The 18281-nt window shown below is 35.8% G+C and overlaps 1 protein-coding gene across 2 annotated transcripts in view; it reads right to left on the bottom strand.

Annotated features, from left to right (window-relative positions):
• Nucleotides 1-18281, bottom strand: part of PLOD2 (procollagen-lysine,2-oxoglutarate 5-dioxygenase 2) — a 95773-nt gene that overhangs the window by 46486 nt on the left and 31006 nt on the right. For both annotated transcript variants that reach the window (XM_021696812.1, XM_021696813.2), the window contains exons 2-3: nt 6024-6115; nt 2530-2666 (exon numbers count right to left, since the gene is read on the bottom strand). In XM_021696812.1, coding sequence (XP_021552487.1) covers nt 2530-2666; nt 6024-6115 — 229 coding nt within the window. The remainder of the gene's footprint in view (nt 1-2529; nt 2667-6023; nt 6116-18281) is intronic.

Raw genomic sequence — 18281 nt, 5'->3', positions numbered from 1 at the left:
CAATACCCCCAGACCAGAGCCAACTAGAAAACTACTATAATAATGGCTTTACTTTATATTCATTTTAATTCTATATCGGCTTTTGTATTGTAACATTGACTACCATTCTAGTTTTTTAAGTTCAGTCTTCCCTTACTGCTATCATTAGATAGCAAGAGCTTATAAACTGCAAAGTCAATTCCTTTATCTTACCTCAAAGTCATATAGTTAATCATATTTAAACAAATACTTAAATGAACTGAGGAGTCTCTATCTACCAAAATCCTTGGGTAGATATTTTCATAGAGGAAATATTACTTTTTGGTGAGGCCAATAACCAGCACCAAATATGTCTTTTAAATATTTCATATATTGGGAGCCTTTCAAAATGTAGCACATCTGCATTCTGATTATTGGCATTATATTCAACATCACCAAAAAAATTTGCTCAGTCCAAATTCAAACTCAAATATTTATACCAACTTTATTTCTAATTACTTTTCTTCTAAAGAATTTTCTTAAGTCTAAAAGAAAAAGAATAAAAGAAATAACCAAAGTTTTTATTAGACATTAATGTGATACCCAAAAAAAGCATTCTACCACATGCTTATTTTGGGGTCTGGACTCTGCTGGTTTATAAATTACTGTATCTAGTACAGAACAGGCTTGTGGAGATATTCAATTTGTATCTAATTTACTCATAATAAAACACTTTCTGTTACATATTGGCCTATACATTATTCTAAAGAAAGAAAAAAAAACCTGTTTACTATATAATAATAATTAGATCGGGCTCCCTGCTCAGCGGGGAGTCTGCTTCTCCCTCTCCCTCTCCTCCTGCTTGTGCTCTCGCACTCGCTCTCTCAAATAAATAAATAAAATCTTTAAAAAAGACTCTCTTTTCCTCGCCTTCTGCCCTTCTCCCCCCTCATATAAATCTTACTGTTGTCTTTTTTGTCAAGCTGGATCTTAACATATCATCTAAATAAACAAATGTAACCTCAAGCAGTTTTCAGATATCTCAAAGTGTCCCTTTTCTTAAGAGAAACAACTGGCATCTTATTAAATCAGTTTCTCCTAAGGCTAAATCTTAGATTGGGGGTGGGGGAGGTGGAATGGGGCAAGAGGGTAAAGGTAGAGGTTAAGAGGTTCTTCTGAAAACACAAAAGGAGGCTTGGGTGTCTAAAACCATTACTGGCATATATGTGGTAACTTTTACAAGGAGAATTTCCCTCAAAGTCAAAATCAAAATGTATGTGTGGCAAGTTCAAGCTGACCAAAATGGTTGTTTGAAATCCACGGTAATTTTAAACCAAAACATACTCAATATTTAATCTGAACAGTTATTATGAGCTTCCCACTCTTTTTTCAAGGATAAAAAAATATGTAATAATAGATTCTGCAGAAAAATCCCTGGTACACAAGCTGACAACAGCTATCCCACATTTCATGTTCAAGAACAGGTTAGCTATAAGCAGAACTTTATTTCTTTCCTGGGAGACATTAGGGAAATTCTAAAGAAGCAAGTATACAGACCCTCTCAACTTTTAATGGTTGATGGCACCAGGACTTCATTATGTCTATTTTCATTTCAAAATTTATGCCTTTCTTACTTATATACTTGCATAAAAAGCATTACCCTTACTTTTATCTACAGTAATTTATGGTGTTGGATTTTCAAATTGAGGAAGAAATATAAGTAATCTTTCCTAAGTTAAGAGGAAAGCACAAGATTTGAAATGAGCAATCAAGGACAAAAAATAAAAAGGTAGAAAAAATGGAAGAGAAGGTAGCACCCCCTAATGACTCATGATAACCTGACATTATAAAAACTTGCTGAAAGAAGGTAAAAAAAAGGACAGTGGACACTCAAAATTAAGTAGAAGGAAAGTAAAACAATATACAAAAAAAGATATTCACACATGAGAAAGGCTTTTCTTTTTAAAAAATAGGCTTTCTCATGTCTCGCTTATAACTTCTCACGATCTGTTTCTTTCTGGTTGACCAGGATCCACTGAATTACTTTCCTCAATAGAAAAGCTCAACATGATCTTTCTTCCAACTCAAGTTAGAATTAAAACATGAATTTCACAAAAATGCTAGCTCATGCCATGTTTTCTCATTGTTGCTTACAGTAAATCATCAGATTCAATCCATTACATAATTATGTCAGACCATAGTTTTATGAGTAAAATCTACTTTCTAAAACAGTAATTCCTTGGGCGCCTGGGTGGCTCAGTTGGTTAAGCGACTGCCTTCGGCTCAGGTCATGATCCTGGAGTCCCTGGATCGAGTCCCGCATCGGGCTCCCTGCTCGGCAGGGAGTCTGCTTCTCCCTCTGACCCTCGCCCCTCTCATGTGCTCTCTCTCATTCTCTCTCTCTCAAATAAATAAATAAAATCTTTAAAAAAAAAAAAAAAAGAAAAAAAAAATAAAACAGTAATTCCTTGAGAATAAAATAATTTAATATATAATCTGCAAATATGAATTTTGACACTTTTAAAAAGTAATTTAATGTAAACTTAAAAATCCATAAATTATTTCTCTTACCATTCAGTAAACAAAACAACCAAATCCTCTTGATTGGCATAATGTTCCATGATTTCTTTCATTAATCTCACTTTCTGGCCCCCTCCAATACTATTAATTCCAGCACCACCTCTCCACTCTTCTCCTTGACCAAGGACCTATAAATGAAATCAACATTTATCACTGAGCAAAACTCAAGTTATGACAGTATCATAAAAGCTAGAAGTCATCAGCAACTTGTATAGTATGACACAGTATCCACTCTTTAAACATTTCACTAAATCACGAAATCACGATGCTACAGAGAAAAACACTTGATGCATAGGTCAGGTCATGATTCTTCAATGTTATCCACCCCATAAAATGCCATTCCCAATTTTACCATTTCAAAAGTAGAGTCTAATCTAAGGAGATCAAGGAGTATGGGGGGTACAGACAATATTTCTCACATCTTATTTCTATTTGTTCAGATAAAATGAAAAAGAAAATACAGAAACTTTCCATAACTTTTCAATCTGGCAGGAAATCTGCATGATGAACACTGAAAGCTCAGTAACTCCTGGACAGGGCCCTTAGGGGATTTTCCTACTGAACCAAGTGGGTTGTTCAAGGAAAGACAGAGGACATTAGGTCAATGTCACCTACTTTACCTTATAAATCTTACATTACTCTCGAAAGCTTAATAATAATTTATCAATGCAAGAGATTGCCTAAGCACAATTAATCAAAGCTAAACTTGTAGCTGTTCTCCTCACTGTTTGCCTTAGGCTCCTCAGTTGCCTCCCACATTGCAAGTGCATGGTAACACTAGGCTGCTTCCATAGTTTGGTGATTGTAGATAATGCTGCTATAAACATAGAGAGGCATGTATCCCTTGAATTAGTGTTTTTGTACTTTGGGGGTAAAAATCCAGTAGTGCAATTACTGGGTCGTAAGGTAGTTCTAGTCTTAATTTTCTGAGGAACCTCCATACTGTTCACAGTGGCTGCACCAGTTTGCATTCCCACCAACAGTACAAGAGGCTTCCTTTTTCTCCACATCCTTGCCAACACTTCCTGTTCCTTGTGTTTTTGATTTTTGCCATTCCGACAGGTGTGATGTGATACCTCATTGTAGTTTTGATTTGCATTTCCCTGATAATGAGTGATGCTGAGCATCTTTTCATGTGTCTGTTGGCCATCTGGATGCCTTCTTTGGAGAAATGTCTGTTCATGTCTTCTGCCTATTTTTTATATTGGATTATTTGGTTTTTTGGGTATTGAGTTGTATCAGTTCTTTATATATTTTGGATACTCACCCTTTATCAGATATATCATTTGCAAATATCTTCTCCCACTCAGTAGGTTGCCTTTTAGTTTTGTTGCTTATTAGAAAATAAATACTATTAGCTCCAACAGAACTAAACACTGAACCAAATATAAACCTGGATAGCAAAGCCCATGGGGCTCCTAGCCTCAGATCTCTAGTTATTACTTTATTACCACCTCTACGATTGGGGATAAACGCTACCAAGAAAACTCAAAACTGATGTGTATCTGGATTCATTCTGGGGCTAGTCTAGGAGAATTATTAATTTAGTAGAATTATTAGTTTTTGCCCTAAAAACTGGCCTCCTCGGACCCTGTGATTTTTAATACTTCGACTCCAAAACCCTTCTGGATTTCTCCAATATCACAGTAATACCAGACTCAGCCACATCCAAGAGCCTACTCTGTGCAGTACAGCATGCTAAGCTCTATTCTCTATTTTCTTTCCACTCCATCAGTGTGTCAAACTTTAGTATGCATCAAAATCACGTAGAGGGTCTGTTAAAACACGGACTGCATTGGGCTGCCTGGGTGGCACAATCTGTTAGGTGTCTGACTCTTGGTTTCAGCTCAGGTCATGATCTCAGGGTCCTGGAATTGAGCCCCACAACAGACTCTGCGCTCAGTGAAGAGTGTGCTTGAGATTCTCCCTGTGCTCTTCCCATTCGTGCTCTCTCTAATAAATGTTTAAAAAAATACAGGGTCCTACTGTGTCTGGCAGGGTCCTACTGCCAGAGTTTGTGATTCAGTAGGTCTGATGTCAGGCTTGAGAATCTCCTTTCTAACAATTCCCCAGATGATGCTGATGCTGGTGGTCTGGGGTCCACACTTTAAGAACTATTGCATTTCCTAATTGGGAAGACAGCAAGAGTCACTCAAATGGGCTTGGTCCAAGATTTGACATTTCATAGCTATATACCCTGGGGCAAGTTTTCTTTACCTAGAAACAAAGTAATATCTAACATATATGGTTTCAACAGCATACAATATATAAAATTCCAAACAGCTTCACATATAAGGAACATCCCACACTCTCCCCAGTCCAAACTCTAAAGATCCCCCCTTATTAGATTTCAGCATTATTCAGCATTATTTTACCCTGATTTCTCTGTTACCTCCACATGCCTCCTATCAGTACATACTACTATATTTTTCCTCTATCCTAACAAACGTCTAACATATTTCTCATTGATCCTGCATTGAACATCTGGTTGTTAACACTAGATCTCTTTTCCAGCACAGGTTAGCCTCCTTAATAGCTCTTCTATATTAACATCTGTACCTAGTCTCCAAGGGGCTATGTAAGTGAATACTACCTTCTTTCTACATTACATACTAGAACAGCTCAGTTTTTCCCTAAGCAAAACAGTCTTCCCCTCTTTTTTTTTTTAAGTTGTTTTTTGTTTGGTTGGTTTGGGTTTTTTTTGAGGGGGGGTAGTTTTTTTTTGTAAATGTTCAGTTTGTTTGTTGGTTTGTTTGTTTTCCTACTTGGGATACCTCCCCATACACCTCTTATTTGTGTAAAAGACTTGGCTGACAGTTCCTCATTTCTATAAAATAAATAAATAAATAAATAAATAAATAAGGCAGGCCTTTAACACTCAGTTTACTAATTCTACCAAAGTCCCCAGGTTTCCTCTGATCATTTATCAATGAGATATTCCCCTGGAGGTCAGTCTTCCAAAAAACCTTTTTATACTTTTATAATGTTCCCAAATTCCTCTAAAACAAATAACAAGAAGAGCAACTCTCAATACTGGGACAGAAAAGGTATTCCCCTCACTGCCATGTTTCCAATTCTCTGTAAGCGAAGAAACAGATTATGATAGACAAGCCCATTACAGAAAAAATTCTTCAAAGTAAGTGAAAAACATTACTGTCAAATCTGTTATGCTGTGCTTGTATATGACCCTTCAAAAGAAGCATATATATAAACATATTTTTCTGTTGTTTTATGGAATGTGTTTATACAAAGCATTAGCAAATATGAAGAAATTATTGTCTAAGTGGCAGAGTATTAATAAGGTCAAAATGTACCCTTAAAACAATCAATCAACTGTATATACAAACTCAGTAACTATGTAACCAAATTTCAACTCCCTTGTGTGGGTTGCAAACTGTGGTGGTGGTATTGTTGTTATTGTTATTAAAAAAATGTACTTTAGTCACATATTCTAACACCTCCATGAATTAAAAGATATACTGTACCTTCACAGTATAATTGAAGTATTTGGCAGACTGCATAAATCGATGGAATCCATCACTTTCTTTTGTTGCTACCGTTATGACTAATAGTTTATCTGCAAAGACAGAGGGACTAGCATAAGATGGTTTACCAAGAGGTTAAATGTTCCCACTTTCCACTCTCACTAAACCCACCCGCCTACCTCCTGTTAATTTTTGTAATGAAGTCTTAAAATCCATAGCAACATTTACATCACCATCAGTGCATCGGTTTTTTAACAAATAAAGGAACCAAAATCAGCACTGCTCTAGTAAATACACAGCTTTAGTTGCCATTTTATAATGGATGATTATTTTCTATCCAACATAAAACCACTTCTCAGTAGGAGGAGGTAGATTTAAGGAATCATTTTAAAATATCCATAAAAGCTATTAAGAGGAAACCGTATCAGAAAAAGGCACGTTGGAAAATGCATAGAGGAAACAAGTACATTAGCAGATATCAAAAGTGCTGGGACATTTCTTTCAACCATAGGACATAGAAGGACCCATGGACAAAGAAAGCAGAAGTTAACATCATTTCAACATTCTAGGCACTGAGCTGTATTGTTTGATCCTCACTTGCCCTTTACCAATAACAAAAAATCCACAAATTCATAAATGTCTGCTAAGCAATAGGCAATTATTAGAAATAGCATTAGTGCATTATAGAATTTAATTAGAAATAATTTAATATAAATCAATTTTCCATGAAATTTTTAAAATAAATAAAACAATAACATATATAGATGCAATACACATGAAGAAATAACAGATTCAAACATTCATTAGTCAACCAAAAAAAGGAAAACATTTCTATAGAGATAAATATCAACATTCTTAGTTTTTTTTTTTTCTGGAAAAAGGTATATTTCACATAATTTTCACCATTATGAGAAATAAATAGTCAAAGAAAAATAAGTTATTTTCATAAAGTTGTCAGGCCCCAAATCAATATATTTTAAGAGTACTTTTTCAATTAACTATTCTTTTTTTTAAAAAAAATTTCATTTGTAAAGTTTAAACAAGGCTTAACTGATTGAGAAAATGTGACATATTACCATTCACAATAAATTTTGAAAGAGAATACCAGATTTTTATAAATATTTTATACATAAATCATAAAAATTATCTACAAGCTTAGATTCTGATTAGATGGATTTTGACACTATTTTCAGTATAAAATTAACAACAAGGATTTTAACGTCCTTAATAGGAAAAGTAATGTTGGCCAGACCACTAAGTAGACAGAAACGTCACCTAACCCAATGACTCAGAAGGCAAAATTAAAAATGTGTAGTCTGACTATGTCTGGCAGTCTTATGCCAAATAAGGATTCCTGTTGTTTTACTATTGTTGCTAATTACAAAAACAAAACAAAATAGTGAATTAGTAATTTTGTTAAAGGTATGTTTAATAGCATTATGTATAAGTATCTGTTTCCTCTTACCTGCTATTCAGTATCATTACTATGATGAGAAATAAATCTTACTCAACTGGGGGCAATAAAAGAAGAAAGTGTTGACATGTACTCCTCATAAGTTTCACCAATCAATTCAAGAGTCTAACTTGGTCACCATTTATGAAGTATCCTTGTCAAAACTTTAACCTAAATTTGATACATACTTGATTTCACAACTGACCTAACGAATCAGTGGCAAAAGGGAAAAAGAATGGAAGGGAAACTAATGTAGTATATTAACAGAATTAAGAGATAATTCAACCAAATGTAAATCATGGAGTTTAGTTGGATCCTGATTTGAAAAACTAACTGCAGAAAGGTATTTTTGAGAAAATTAGGGAAATTTGAACACTAATTGGATATTTGTTGATATAGGAAACTGTTAATTTTTTATTGTGCTAATGGCATTGATTTTTTAAAGAGTCCTTATAATTTAGAGACACATATTTAAGTATTTACCCAATGAAATAATACACAGTATTTACAGTTTCTTTTAAAATTGTCTGAGGTTGAGAGGAGGCAATGAAGGAGGAAGATAAAAGATTAAACAAGACTGGCCATATGTGATGACTGTTAAAACTGGATTCCTTTTCTATATGTTTGGAAATTCCTACAATTAAAAGAGAGTTGAACTTTACGCACAATCCCTAACCTTCCAATCAGAAAAATTACAGAAAATATTCAATATAAAACTTTTAATAGTCTAAGTAAAAAGAAGGATGAAATAGCAGAAATAGTCTAACCAAAAAAAAAAAAATTGTAATTTAAACAACTACTATTAGTGGGCGCCTGGGTGGCTCAGTCGGTTAAGCGACTGCCTTCGGCTCAGGTCATGATCCTGGAGTCCCTGAATCGAGTCCCGCATCGGGCTCCCTGCTCAGCGGGGAGTCTGCTTCTCCCTCTCCCCCTCCCCCCTCTTGTGCTCTTTCTCTCTCTCACTCTCTCTCTCAAATAAATAAATAAAATCAAAAAAAAAAAAAAAAAGATTAAACAACTACTATTAGTACTTCACTCAATCCACCCACCACAACCAAAATGATAATGTGAGATGATAGAGGAAGGAAATGGGCTTGAATAAGAGGCACGCATCAACCATTACCAAAACCGATCTATAATGGTGTCAAAAGGCAAATGGAAGCTTAACTGTGACCAAATGTAACCTCTATTGCCACTATCTGGCCCTATTATAAAATAGATTAACACAGTTTGCATGAGCAAGAAACATGTAACACATCTATAAAGTGTGGTAGATTAGAACCACCATTTATCAATGAAAATTCACACCACAGCAAAAAACAAACAAAACCTTCTGTAATCATCTTTACAATCCCCCCAAATGCCTATCATTATAGTAAGATTTAATAAATACTTAAGCGGCTAAATATATACCTCTCTATAAAATTCAGATGAATATCAGAATTTCTCAAAAAGGAAGAAGTCAATTTATCTAGAAAGGCCAAAAATATGCTATATTCTCTCTTATTAATGCAGTTCTGGGGGCAGGAGAAATGCATTGTTAAAGAGGCATTCTTCTTTCTCCAAACAGTTGTTGCTGTAAGAGCAAAATTATCAATATTTAGTACTGACCTAATTTTTCTTTTCAAAAGCAAACCATGGGTTCAAAATAGAAAGTTTTGTGTAATATACCATCTCCAAATGCTAAAGCAGCACACAAAATTCATCTGAAATTCATTGTCTTAATGACAGTCATCACATTAAGTAACTCAGCAATAGCCCAGCTACCTTTGATCCTACTACGGGAAGGATAAATTTATCTTTCCAAGAAACTTTCTCCACACAAAGTCAAACCAGTCCTCAATTTTAAATTTGCAGATATCAAGAAAAATAATTCTAAAACAGGAACTATAAGTATGCTATTCTCACTCTGCAACTAACTCATTTTATGACCAGATATGTCCTTTATCTATAAAGATCAGTGACTCTCAACTTTCTACTGAAGGAACATATCATATCTTCTTAGTAATGGTTAGCATAGTGCAGGGGCTAGAAACTTTCACTGTACAAGGCCAAAAAGCAAATATTTTAGGCTTTATGGACCACATATAATCTCTGTCATGATTCTTTATATTTTTTTAAACACTTAAAAAAAAATTTTTTTTAATTATTAATTTTCTGGCTGTCTTTACAAAAACAGTGGGTCAGATTTGGCCTAAGAGTCATAGTTTGCCACTGGGGTTGGCCAAATGAATCTGAAGACAAACACGTGCGTTCAAATCCCAGCTCTACCATTTATTTGTTAGAAATTAGTCAGCTGTGTGTGTCTCCATTTATGTCTCAACTATAATATGTGCAATAATAGCACCTGCCTGATAGGTTTGCTGTGAGAATTAAATTAATTAATATATGCAAAGTGGCTGACACACTGTAAAGTCTACATATATCTACATAGATAGTATCTTCTTATTTCTACTCAACAAATGCATGGATAAGGTAGGCTACTGTTGTGCAAATCTCAGCAGGTTATAATTCCATCTCTTTCTCTACGAGAGTTACATACTCAAGAATCTGACATCTCTCCCAACTCTCAAGATTTTATGATGCTAGATTGATACACACACACACAAACCCAACCTATGTAAAAACAGTTCAGGTTGAAGCTATTTAATCAAAGAATTTAGCAAGAAAATGCAGATATGTCTTCTCAAATGTTTACATTTCTCTCCATCTCCAAGCAAGCTATAACACTAACTCCAGTTATGGTCATGACTAGCCCAGGCTTCTGCAATAGTCTCCTAAACCCACTTAACCCACTCCAACTCTACAAAGCAGCCAGAGTGATGTTGTTCCACTGCTAAACACCGTTAAATGGCTTTCCATTGTTCTTGGGATGGTGCCCAAGGTCTATCACCTAAATGTGGTCCTTGACAGTGGCCCTCTCCACTGTTACCCATTACCACTCCCTCCTGTCTTCTCTCTGCTCCAACTGCCCTGGCTTTTTTTGACTCTCCAACAACACCTGCTCCTTCCCACCCAAAGAGAAGAGCATATACAACATCATTATCTAATTCCCCTCCTGACCTCTTGATGGAGTCACTGCCTATTGAAATTTCAGATTCTTTTTTTTTAATTTTATTTTATTATATTAATCACCATACATTACATCATTAGTTTTTGATGTAGTGTTCCATGATTCATTGTTTGCGTATAACACGCAGTGCTCCATTCAGTACGTGCCCTCTTTAATACCCATCACCAGGCTAACCCATCCCCCCACCCTCCTCCCCTCTAGAACCCTCAGTTTTTCAGAGTCCGTAGTCTTTCATGGTTTGTCTCCCCCTCCGATTTTCCCCCCTTCATTCTTCCCTTCCTACTACAGTAGAAATTTCAGATTCTTACAATAGGCTATTTCCTTAGGGAGACTGTTCCTGACTACCTCTCTTTCAGGGCACTTACCACAAATTGTATATTAATATTCACAATTATTATTTAAGATTAAAGTCTCTCCCCCCCCAGCTAAACTATAAATGTCTTACAGGATGTCTTTTTCTCAACACTATACCTCTAAGGTATATCAATGTTTAGCATATAGTAGGTTCTTAATAAACATTGGTTGAATGAATAGATTCAAGGATAAGTAATGCTATGCTTCATGTGAATGTGTATATAAAATAATTTGTTCTCAACAAAATCCCTATGTCATTAGCTTTATTATCTCCAATTCACAGATGAAGAAAGTAAGGTTTAAATAAGTTAAACAATTTTATGAAAGTCACCCAACATGTTACTAGGAAAGCCAGGAATAGAACTTCAGTTATTTCTCAAAGTCCATTTCTTTCCAACATTTCATGTGGACTTACTTGCTAGTGAGAAGTTAAGAGACTAGACGCAAACTGAGTTTTACTACATGTGTAGAAAAGAGAGAACGTAACAAGCTGAAACTTCTAGCCTTAGAAAGACCTGCATGCAAGGTTGGTCCTTGGCTGCCATCTGGACAATTGGATTTGGGGAGGGTTCCCACCATTCCCAATAAGAATGGCTCACTGGGCCTAAAATGTAGAAACAATGTACTTAATGCTGAACAGCTGCTTTCCTTCTAGGAGCTTGGAATTTTGATACAGAGCTTGCCTATATGACCAGCCCCCACTAAAAACCCTGGGCACTGAGTCTCTAATGAGTTTTCCTAATAAATAACATTTCACATGTGTTGTCACAGTTAGTTGCTAGGGGAATTAAGCAAATCTTGTGTGACTCCACTGGGAAAGGACTGTGGGAAGCTGCATCTGATTTCCCTGGATTGGCCCATGTGCCTTTTTCCTTTGCTGATTTTGCTTAATATCCTTTCACTATAATAAATCACAACAATAAGTATGACTTATATGCTAAATCCTCTTAGCCCTCCTAATGAATGGTTGACTCTGGGGTTGGATGGCCTTGAGGATGCCAGACCCAACATGCTTCTAGTTACAAGCAGCAAGTCTTCATCTGAAAAAGATATTCTGGGCCTAATTAGGTTATGTGTCTGATAAAGGGCTAGGTATTAGGTTCAGGGCTCAAAGGTCATGCTAGAGAGATACAGAAAAGACTCCCAACAGACATTAGAGAAGTATTTGGTACATAAGGCAATCATACTCTGTTCCTCTGCTGAGAGTTATTTTATTTTATTTTATTTTATTTTATTTTATTTTATTTCTTTAAAAGATTTGTTTATTTGACATAGAGAGAGAGAACACAAGTGGGGGAGAGGGGGCATGGAGAGGCAGAGGGAGAGGGAGAAGCAGGCTCCTCACTGACTGAGCAGGGAGCCAGATTAGGGGCTTGGATTCCAGGACCCTGGGATCATGACCTGAGCAGAAGGAAGATGCTTAACCCACTGAGCCACCAGGCACCCCAAGAGTCATTTTATGTTAATGTAAATTGTGACCTCATGCATAATGTAGCAAAGTCTATTTCTTTTAGAGAGGAGGAAACCAAGACCTAAAGAAAAAACAACACTTGTCCAGGATCTTGCAACTCAGTGGTAACCAATCTAGGACTGGAACTCAAGATTCTCAATTACTAAAAACATGGTTTTCCAGGTCCTATTGAACAATTTTGTTGCTTTCTTAAGTACTGAATCGTCCAAACACTATGACAATTAAACCAAAGCCACAACGCGTAGGTAGCAAGAAAACAAATTGTATTTTGTGGAATTGTTGAAAAAAACTCAAAACAAAGATTCCTCAAGAACAATTAATGCCAAAAATTTCAACAAAGAAAAAACCTAAAAAGGATATGACAAAGAGACATCAAAGGATTCCTTAGGATTTTTGTAGGAAAGGGAGGAGAAAAGGGAACACTTAAAAAAAAAAAAGTAAACTTTCAACCACTAATGCTACATAGGGAACAGCTTCACACATTAGCATTCAGATGGATACCTGAGCTTCCACAGCCCACTCTGGACAATGCACAGATATACAGCAAATCAGGAGATGTGCCATGAGGTAGTAGGGGGAAGGTAGTATGTAGGGTGACCAATCACCCCAGTCTGCCTAGGACTAAGGAGGTTCTCAGAGCACAGGGATTTCAGTTTTAAAACCTGGAAAGTCCTGGATCGCCTGGGTGGCTCAGTCGGTTAAGCATCTGCCTTCGGCTCAAGTCATGATTCCAGGGTCCCGGGAATCGAGCCCCATGTCTGGCTTTCTGCTCAGCAGGGAGCCTGCTTCTCCCTCTGCCTGCCACTCACCCTGCTTGTGCTCTCTCTATCTGCCAAGTAAATAAAATCTTAAAAACAAAACAAAACAAAAAAAAAAAACACCACACAATTAAAAAAAAAAAATCAACTTGGAAAATCCTGAGCAAATCAGGACAATTTGATCCCTGTAGCAGTATATGCAGTGGGATTAGAGAAAGTGAATATTGCCAGTTATGTATAAAAGACTGAATGACAAATGGTCCAGGAGCCAAATGGTAGGAGGGCATTAAGTTAAGGATAAACACTTCTAGAACCAGCAGTTCAACCAACACCAGATATCAAGTGAAGCAGGACCAGATTAAGACCGCCAGAGGCCTTAGGCACCTAAAAGGTCAAAGTGGACAGAGACCACCTCTCTCCCTCATAAGTATTTCAAACCATAATATGCATTTTAAACTTTTTTTCAAATAAAAAATTGTACATACACTAAAATTAGTATCACCTTTTTAAAAAAGGTTTTCTAATTTTCTTTTTGGGGGCCCATGTTTCCTGATGGTATATACCCATGTTTAGTTTATTAGGTAACCTAGTAGTGAATGAAAGACAAATTTCAAGACACAGTCAAAAGAGTTATTTAATATTATGCCCAAGAATTCCTAGCAGGTAGTTGATTTCACAGGACTATGAAAGCTTAAAGGCATTTAAGAATAGATTTCAAACAGATAATTATAACATCAAATTTAGTGTATGTAGTCAGTAAAACTTGAATAATTATTAGGATAACACTGGAATTTTAGAATGAGGTGAAGTTTTTAATATCAAAAATCGTGGGCCCCTCTATAACCATATTAATCATAGCAACCATTGAGAAATATATGAAAAACCTTGACATAAATACATCTTTAATAAATTTAAATAAATTTATATTTAAATAAATATATATTCACCTAATCACAGAAGTATTCACATACTTTAGAAAAACATTAATATGAACAATATAATCTATTCAAACTATGTTAAAAAAAAAAAAAAAGAACAAACTTTATTCAGAACTCCAGTGCAATAACTCTCTTTCGTAATACCCCACCATCCTTCACAATAACTATTCATGACCTAAATTTTAAGAACTCAACCTAAAGGTGATAGACAAGAAGAAAATTAAAGGAGACCCGCTCCTCTACATCCATCCCTATCCCCTTCCAGAAACACGGAGATAAAAATGCAAGGACCTGATTGCAGCCAAAAACTATACACTGAGTTCCAACAAATTGTTTCTGGAGTTTAGAAGGGGAAACTAAAGTTTAAACACCGAGAATGATCATAGTAAGGGGGGCTTCAATCAGGGTAAGTAAGACATGACTTAAAAAAATGAAAGAATAAAAAGTGCCGTAAGGGCTCTACCCGAATATAAACTCAAAAATGAGCCAATATGTGAGAAAGCTGGCCAAAACAAACAAAAAAGCTATCTTGACAAGAGAGGTGATGATCCTTGTGTAATCAGTGCAGCCTATGCATGGAAAATTATGAGATGTTTGGCATGCTACACTGAGGAAAATTTTGACAAACATGAAGTTTGACCAGCATGGTTAGAGGTCTGGCAATTATTTCATATATTGAATAGTTGAGGGATTGAGAATTTTTCTACTTGAAAAAAAGACTCAACACCTCCCTACCTCATCACATTTGAGAAGAAAAAAATAGATTTCCTCTATCTTATTTTGAAGAAGATAACTGGCTGGGGAAGAACTAATGGAGAGAAGGCAGATCTTGTATCAGTATTGTCTTAGTCCATTCAGGCTGCTCTAATAAAACCACCATAGACCCTGTAGCCTAAAAACAACAGAAATTCATTCCTCACAGTTCTAGAGGCTAAAAGTCCAAGATTACGCCACCAGCATGGTGATGGCCCTCTTCCTGGTTTATAGCCAGCACCTTCTCCCTGTGTCTTCACATGGTGAAAGGGGCCAAGGTCTCTTTAGAGCCTTTTTAATAAGAGTAGTAACCATATTCATGAGGTCTCTACCCTCGTGACTTAAGCACCTCCAAAAGACCCCACGCTCTAATACCATCACCTTTGGGAGTTAAGTTTTTGACATACAAATATGCGGCAGGAGGGACACAAACATTCAGACCATAGCAAATACAAAGTATGATTAAAAGCATCCAGGATGAATGGACTGTCTTAGAAAAGCAGTATTTCCTAACTTTATAAACATTAATACAAAGAGGATAGGTCCATTTTCCAGGATTTATGACTTGGAGGGCACACTTGATACATTCAAAATATGAAATTTATACCTCGGTAATATTAATGTCAAAAGGAAAAGGCGTTGCCCCCTAACAGACAGAACAGATTTTAATCTGTAGAATTCCAAGGGTTCAAAGGTTACAGCAACCTCCAAAGTAGAAAGATGTACCGATAATGAGAACCTCCATTGAGTGGGCTGGGGCAACCCATCTGCAAGCCAAATGCTTTAGCAGAGACTCTAAATTGCCTGCCAAAAATCTGGTCCCAAGGTTATGTAGTTTGTTCAAACCAATTTGATTTATTGCTGTTTATTCCATATTTTACATAAGCACTAAAAATATTTCCCAGACTCATAAGCAAAGGTCATCAACAGTAAAGTTAACAACGAGTACAAAACAGCAGAGGCTGAGATAACATATTCCTGCTAATTCAACTACAAATGAAGAGTTCCCCTTGAGCAGAGGCCAACTTGAGATGGACTTGTGGCCAAGCAAGCCACGCTCTGAGAGCAAGTTTTAAGGATGAAGTGTCTGAACCAAAATGGCCTTACTCCTCCATAATGGAAAAAGAAAAATCATTATGAAGTCTGTCTAACCTAAAGGAATAAAAATAAATGCATCTGGGTTGCAAAATTAAAAGCACACCTGATAAAGTGCAGAGTAGCTGAAATGGAAACAAGAAAAAAGTCATAACTTTCATTCCTCATCTTCAAATATAAACATTTGCTTCTTCTAGTCCACATTGCCATGAACACATATAAATACATTTTTTCGAAGAGGGTATTTTCCATTGTATCCATCTTGCACAAAATGAGTACATTTAATCTGAACAGCAGTCCATCCCCACTCTGTCTGCAAAGTTTTATGGCATCTATTTTGGCAGTCAGAATCCTCCCCCAACAACTTGCTAGTTCTCCACATTGTTCAACAAATTGAACTTGCCATGTAAGAGATTACTAGAAAATTGAATCTGTATTTTTGATCTTTGGGGAACATAAAATTAAATGTAGATGATTTGATTTCTACAACTATGGATACCTTCTTCTATGGAATTACTGTAAGACGCCAAAAAAAAAACGAGTTTTATTATTTAACTTGTGTAGTAAACTGTCATAAACTTTGATCTTTATGTAAGAGAAATGCCCTATTTTTTGGAAAGTATGTCCCAGAAAATGTAAGAAACATTCTAGCATTCACTGGGCCAAGTTAGAGATTTAAAAAATATGTTTATGTATACAGATGACTGATTTTTCCTTCCTCAGCCACTCAAATTAGTAATTTAATTTTTTGGACTAGGTGATAAAGTAAGAAGTGATATTCCTTCGCAGATCTTTCTCCCAGATCTCTAGCTTTCTCCCAGGAGATACCAGTAATGTTCTTATGGATGCTTCAAAAGATGTCAATATATATCCTACACTCCAATTTTGTGTATTTTAAATTTTTTATTATTCAATTTATTTAAATATTTTTTAAAAAGCAAAAAAAAGTTCACCCATTTTTCCTTCCCTCCCCCAATCTCTGACCTTTGGCAACCACCAATCTGTTCTCTGTATCTATGAGTTTGTTTTATGTATATTTTAGATTCCACATACAAAAGTGATCATATGATATTTGTCTATCTCTGACTTATTTCACAAGTGGCAAGATTCATTCTTTTTTATGGCTGAGTATATATGTATATATGTACTGCATTTCTTTACCCATTTAGCCATCGATGGACACTTAGGTTATTTTCAGATCTCGGTATTGTAAATAATGCTACAATGGACATGGGGGTGCATATGTAACTTTGGAATTAGTGTTTTCATCTTCAAATACCCAGAAATGGAATTGCTGGAGTATACAGTATTTATATTTTTAATTTTTTGAGGTATCTCCATCCTGCTTTCCACAGTGGCTGGACCAATATATTCCCACCAAGAGTGCACAAGGGTTCCCCTTTTGTCCACATCCTTACCAATACTTGTAATTTATCTTTTTGACAACAGCCATTCTAACAAGTGTGTGGTGATCTCATTGCGGTTTTGATCTGCTTTTCCCTGATGACTAATCATGTTGAGCATCTTTTCATGTGTCTGTCGGCCATCTGTATTTCTTCTTTGGAAAATGTCTATTCAGACATTCTGCCCAACTTTTTAATCAAATTATTTTGTTGTTATTGTTGTTGTTGTTGTTGTTGTTATTGAGGTGTATGAGTTTATATATATTTTGAATATAACCCCCTTATCAGAAGCATGGTTTGCAAATATTTTTTTTTTCCCATTCAGTAGATTGCCTTTTCATTTTGTTGATGGTTTCCTTTGCTGTGAAGAAGCTTTTTAGTTTGATGTAGTACAACACGTTTATTGTTTATGGTGTTTTTCTTTTTCCTTTTGGTTTTGTGTATTTTATTGTTGCTTTTGATGCTTTTGCTTTTGGGGCCAGATTCAAAAAATAATTTCCGAGACCAATGTTAGGGAGTTTATCACCTGTATTTTCTTCTTGGAGTTCTATAGCTCAGGTCTTATATTCAAGTGTTTAATCCATTTTGAGTCAACTTTTATATATAGTATAAGACAGTAGTCCAGTTTCTTTCTTTTGCATGTGGCTGCCCAGTTTTCCCAACACAACTGATTGAAGAGACTGTCCTTTCGTCATTGCATATTCTTGGCTCCTTTATGATAAACTAATTGACCACACATGAGTTTATTTCTGGGTTTTCTCTTCTGTTCCACTGATCTATGTGTCTGTTTTCATGTCAATATCATACTATTTTAATTACTATAGCATTGTAATACAGTTTGAAATCATGAAGCGTGATACATCCAGCCTTATTCTTCTTTCTCAGATTTGCTTTGGCTATTCAGGGTCTTTTATGGTTCCATACAAATTCTAGGATTGTTTGTTCTATTTCTGTGAAAAC

The sequence above is a fragment of the Neomonachus schauinslandi genome, chromosome 1 (genome assembly GCF_002201575.2).
Source record: "Neomonachus schauinslandi chromosome 1, ASM220157v2, whole genome shotgun sequence".
NCBI lineage: Eukaryota > Metazoa > Chordata > Mammalia > Carnivora > Phocidae > Neomonachus > Neomonachus schauinslandi.
Note: the sequence above shows the minus strand (reverse complement) of the source record. Positions and strands in the feature narration are given on the sequence as shown.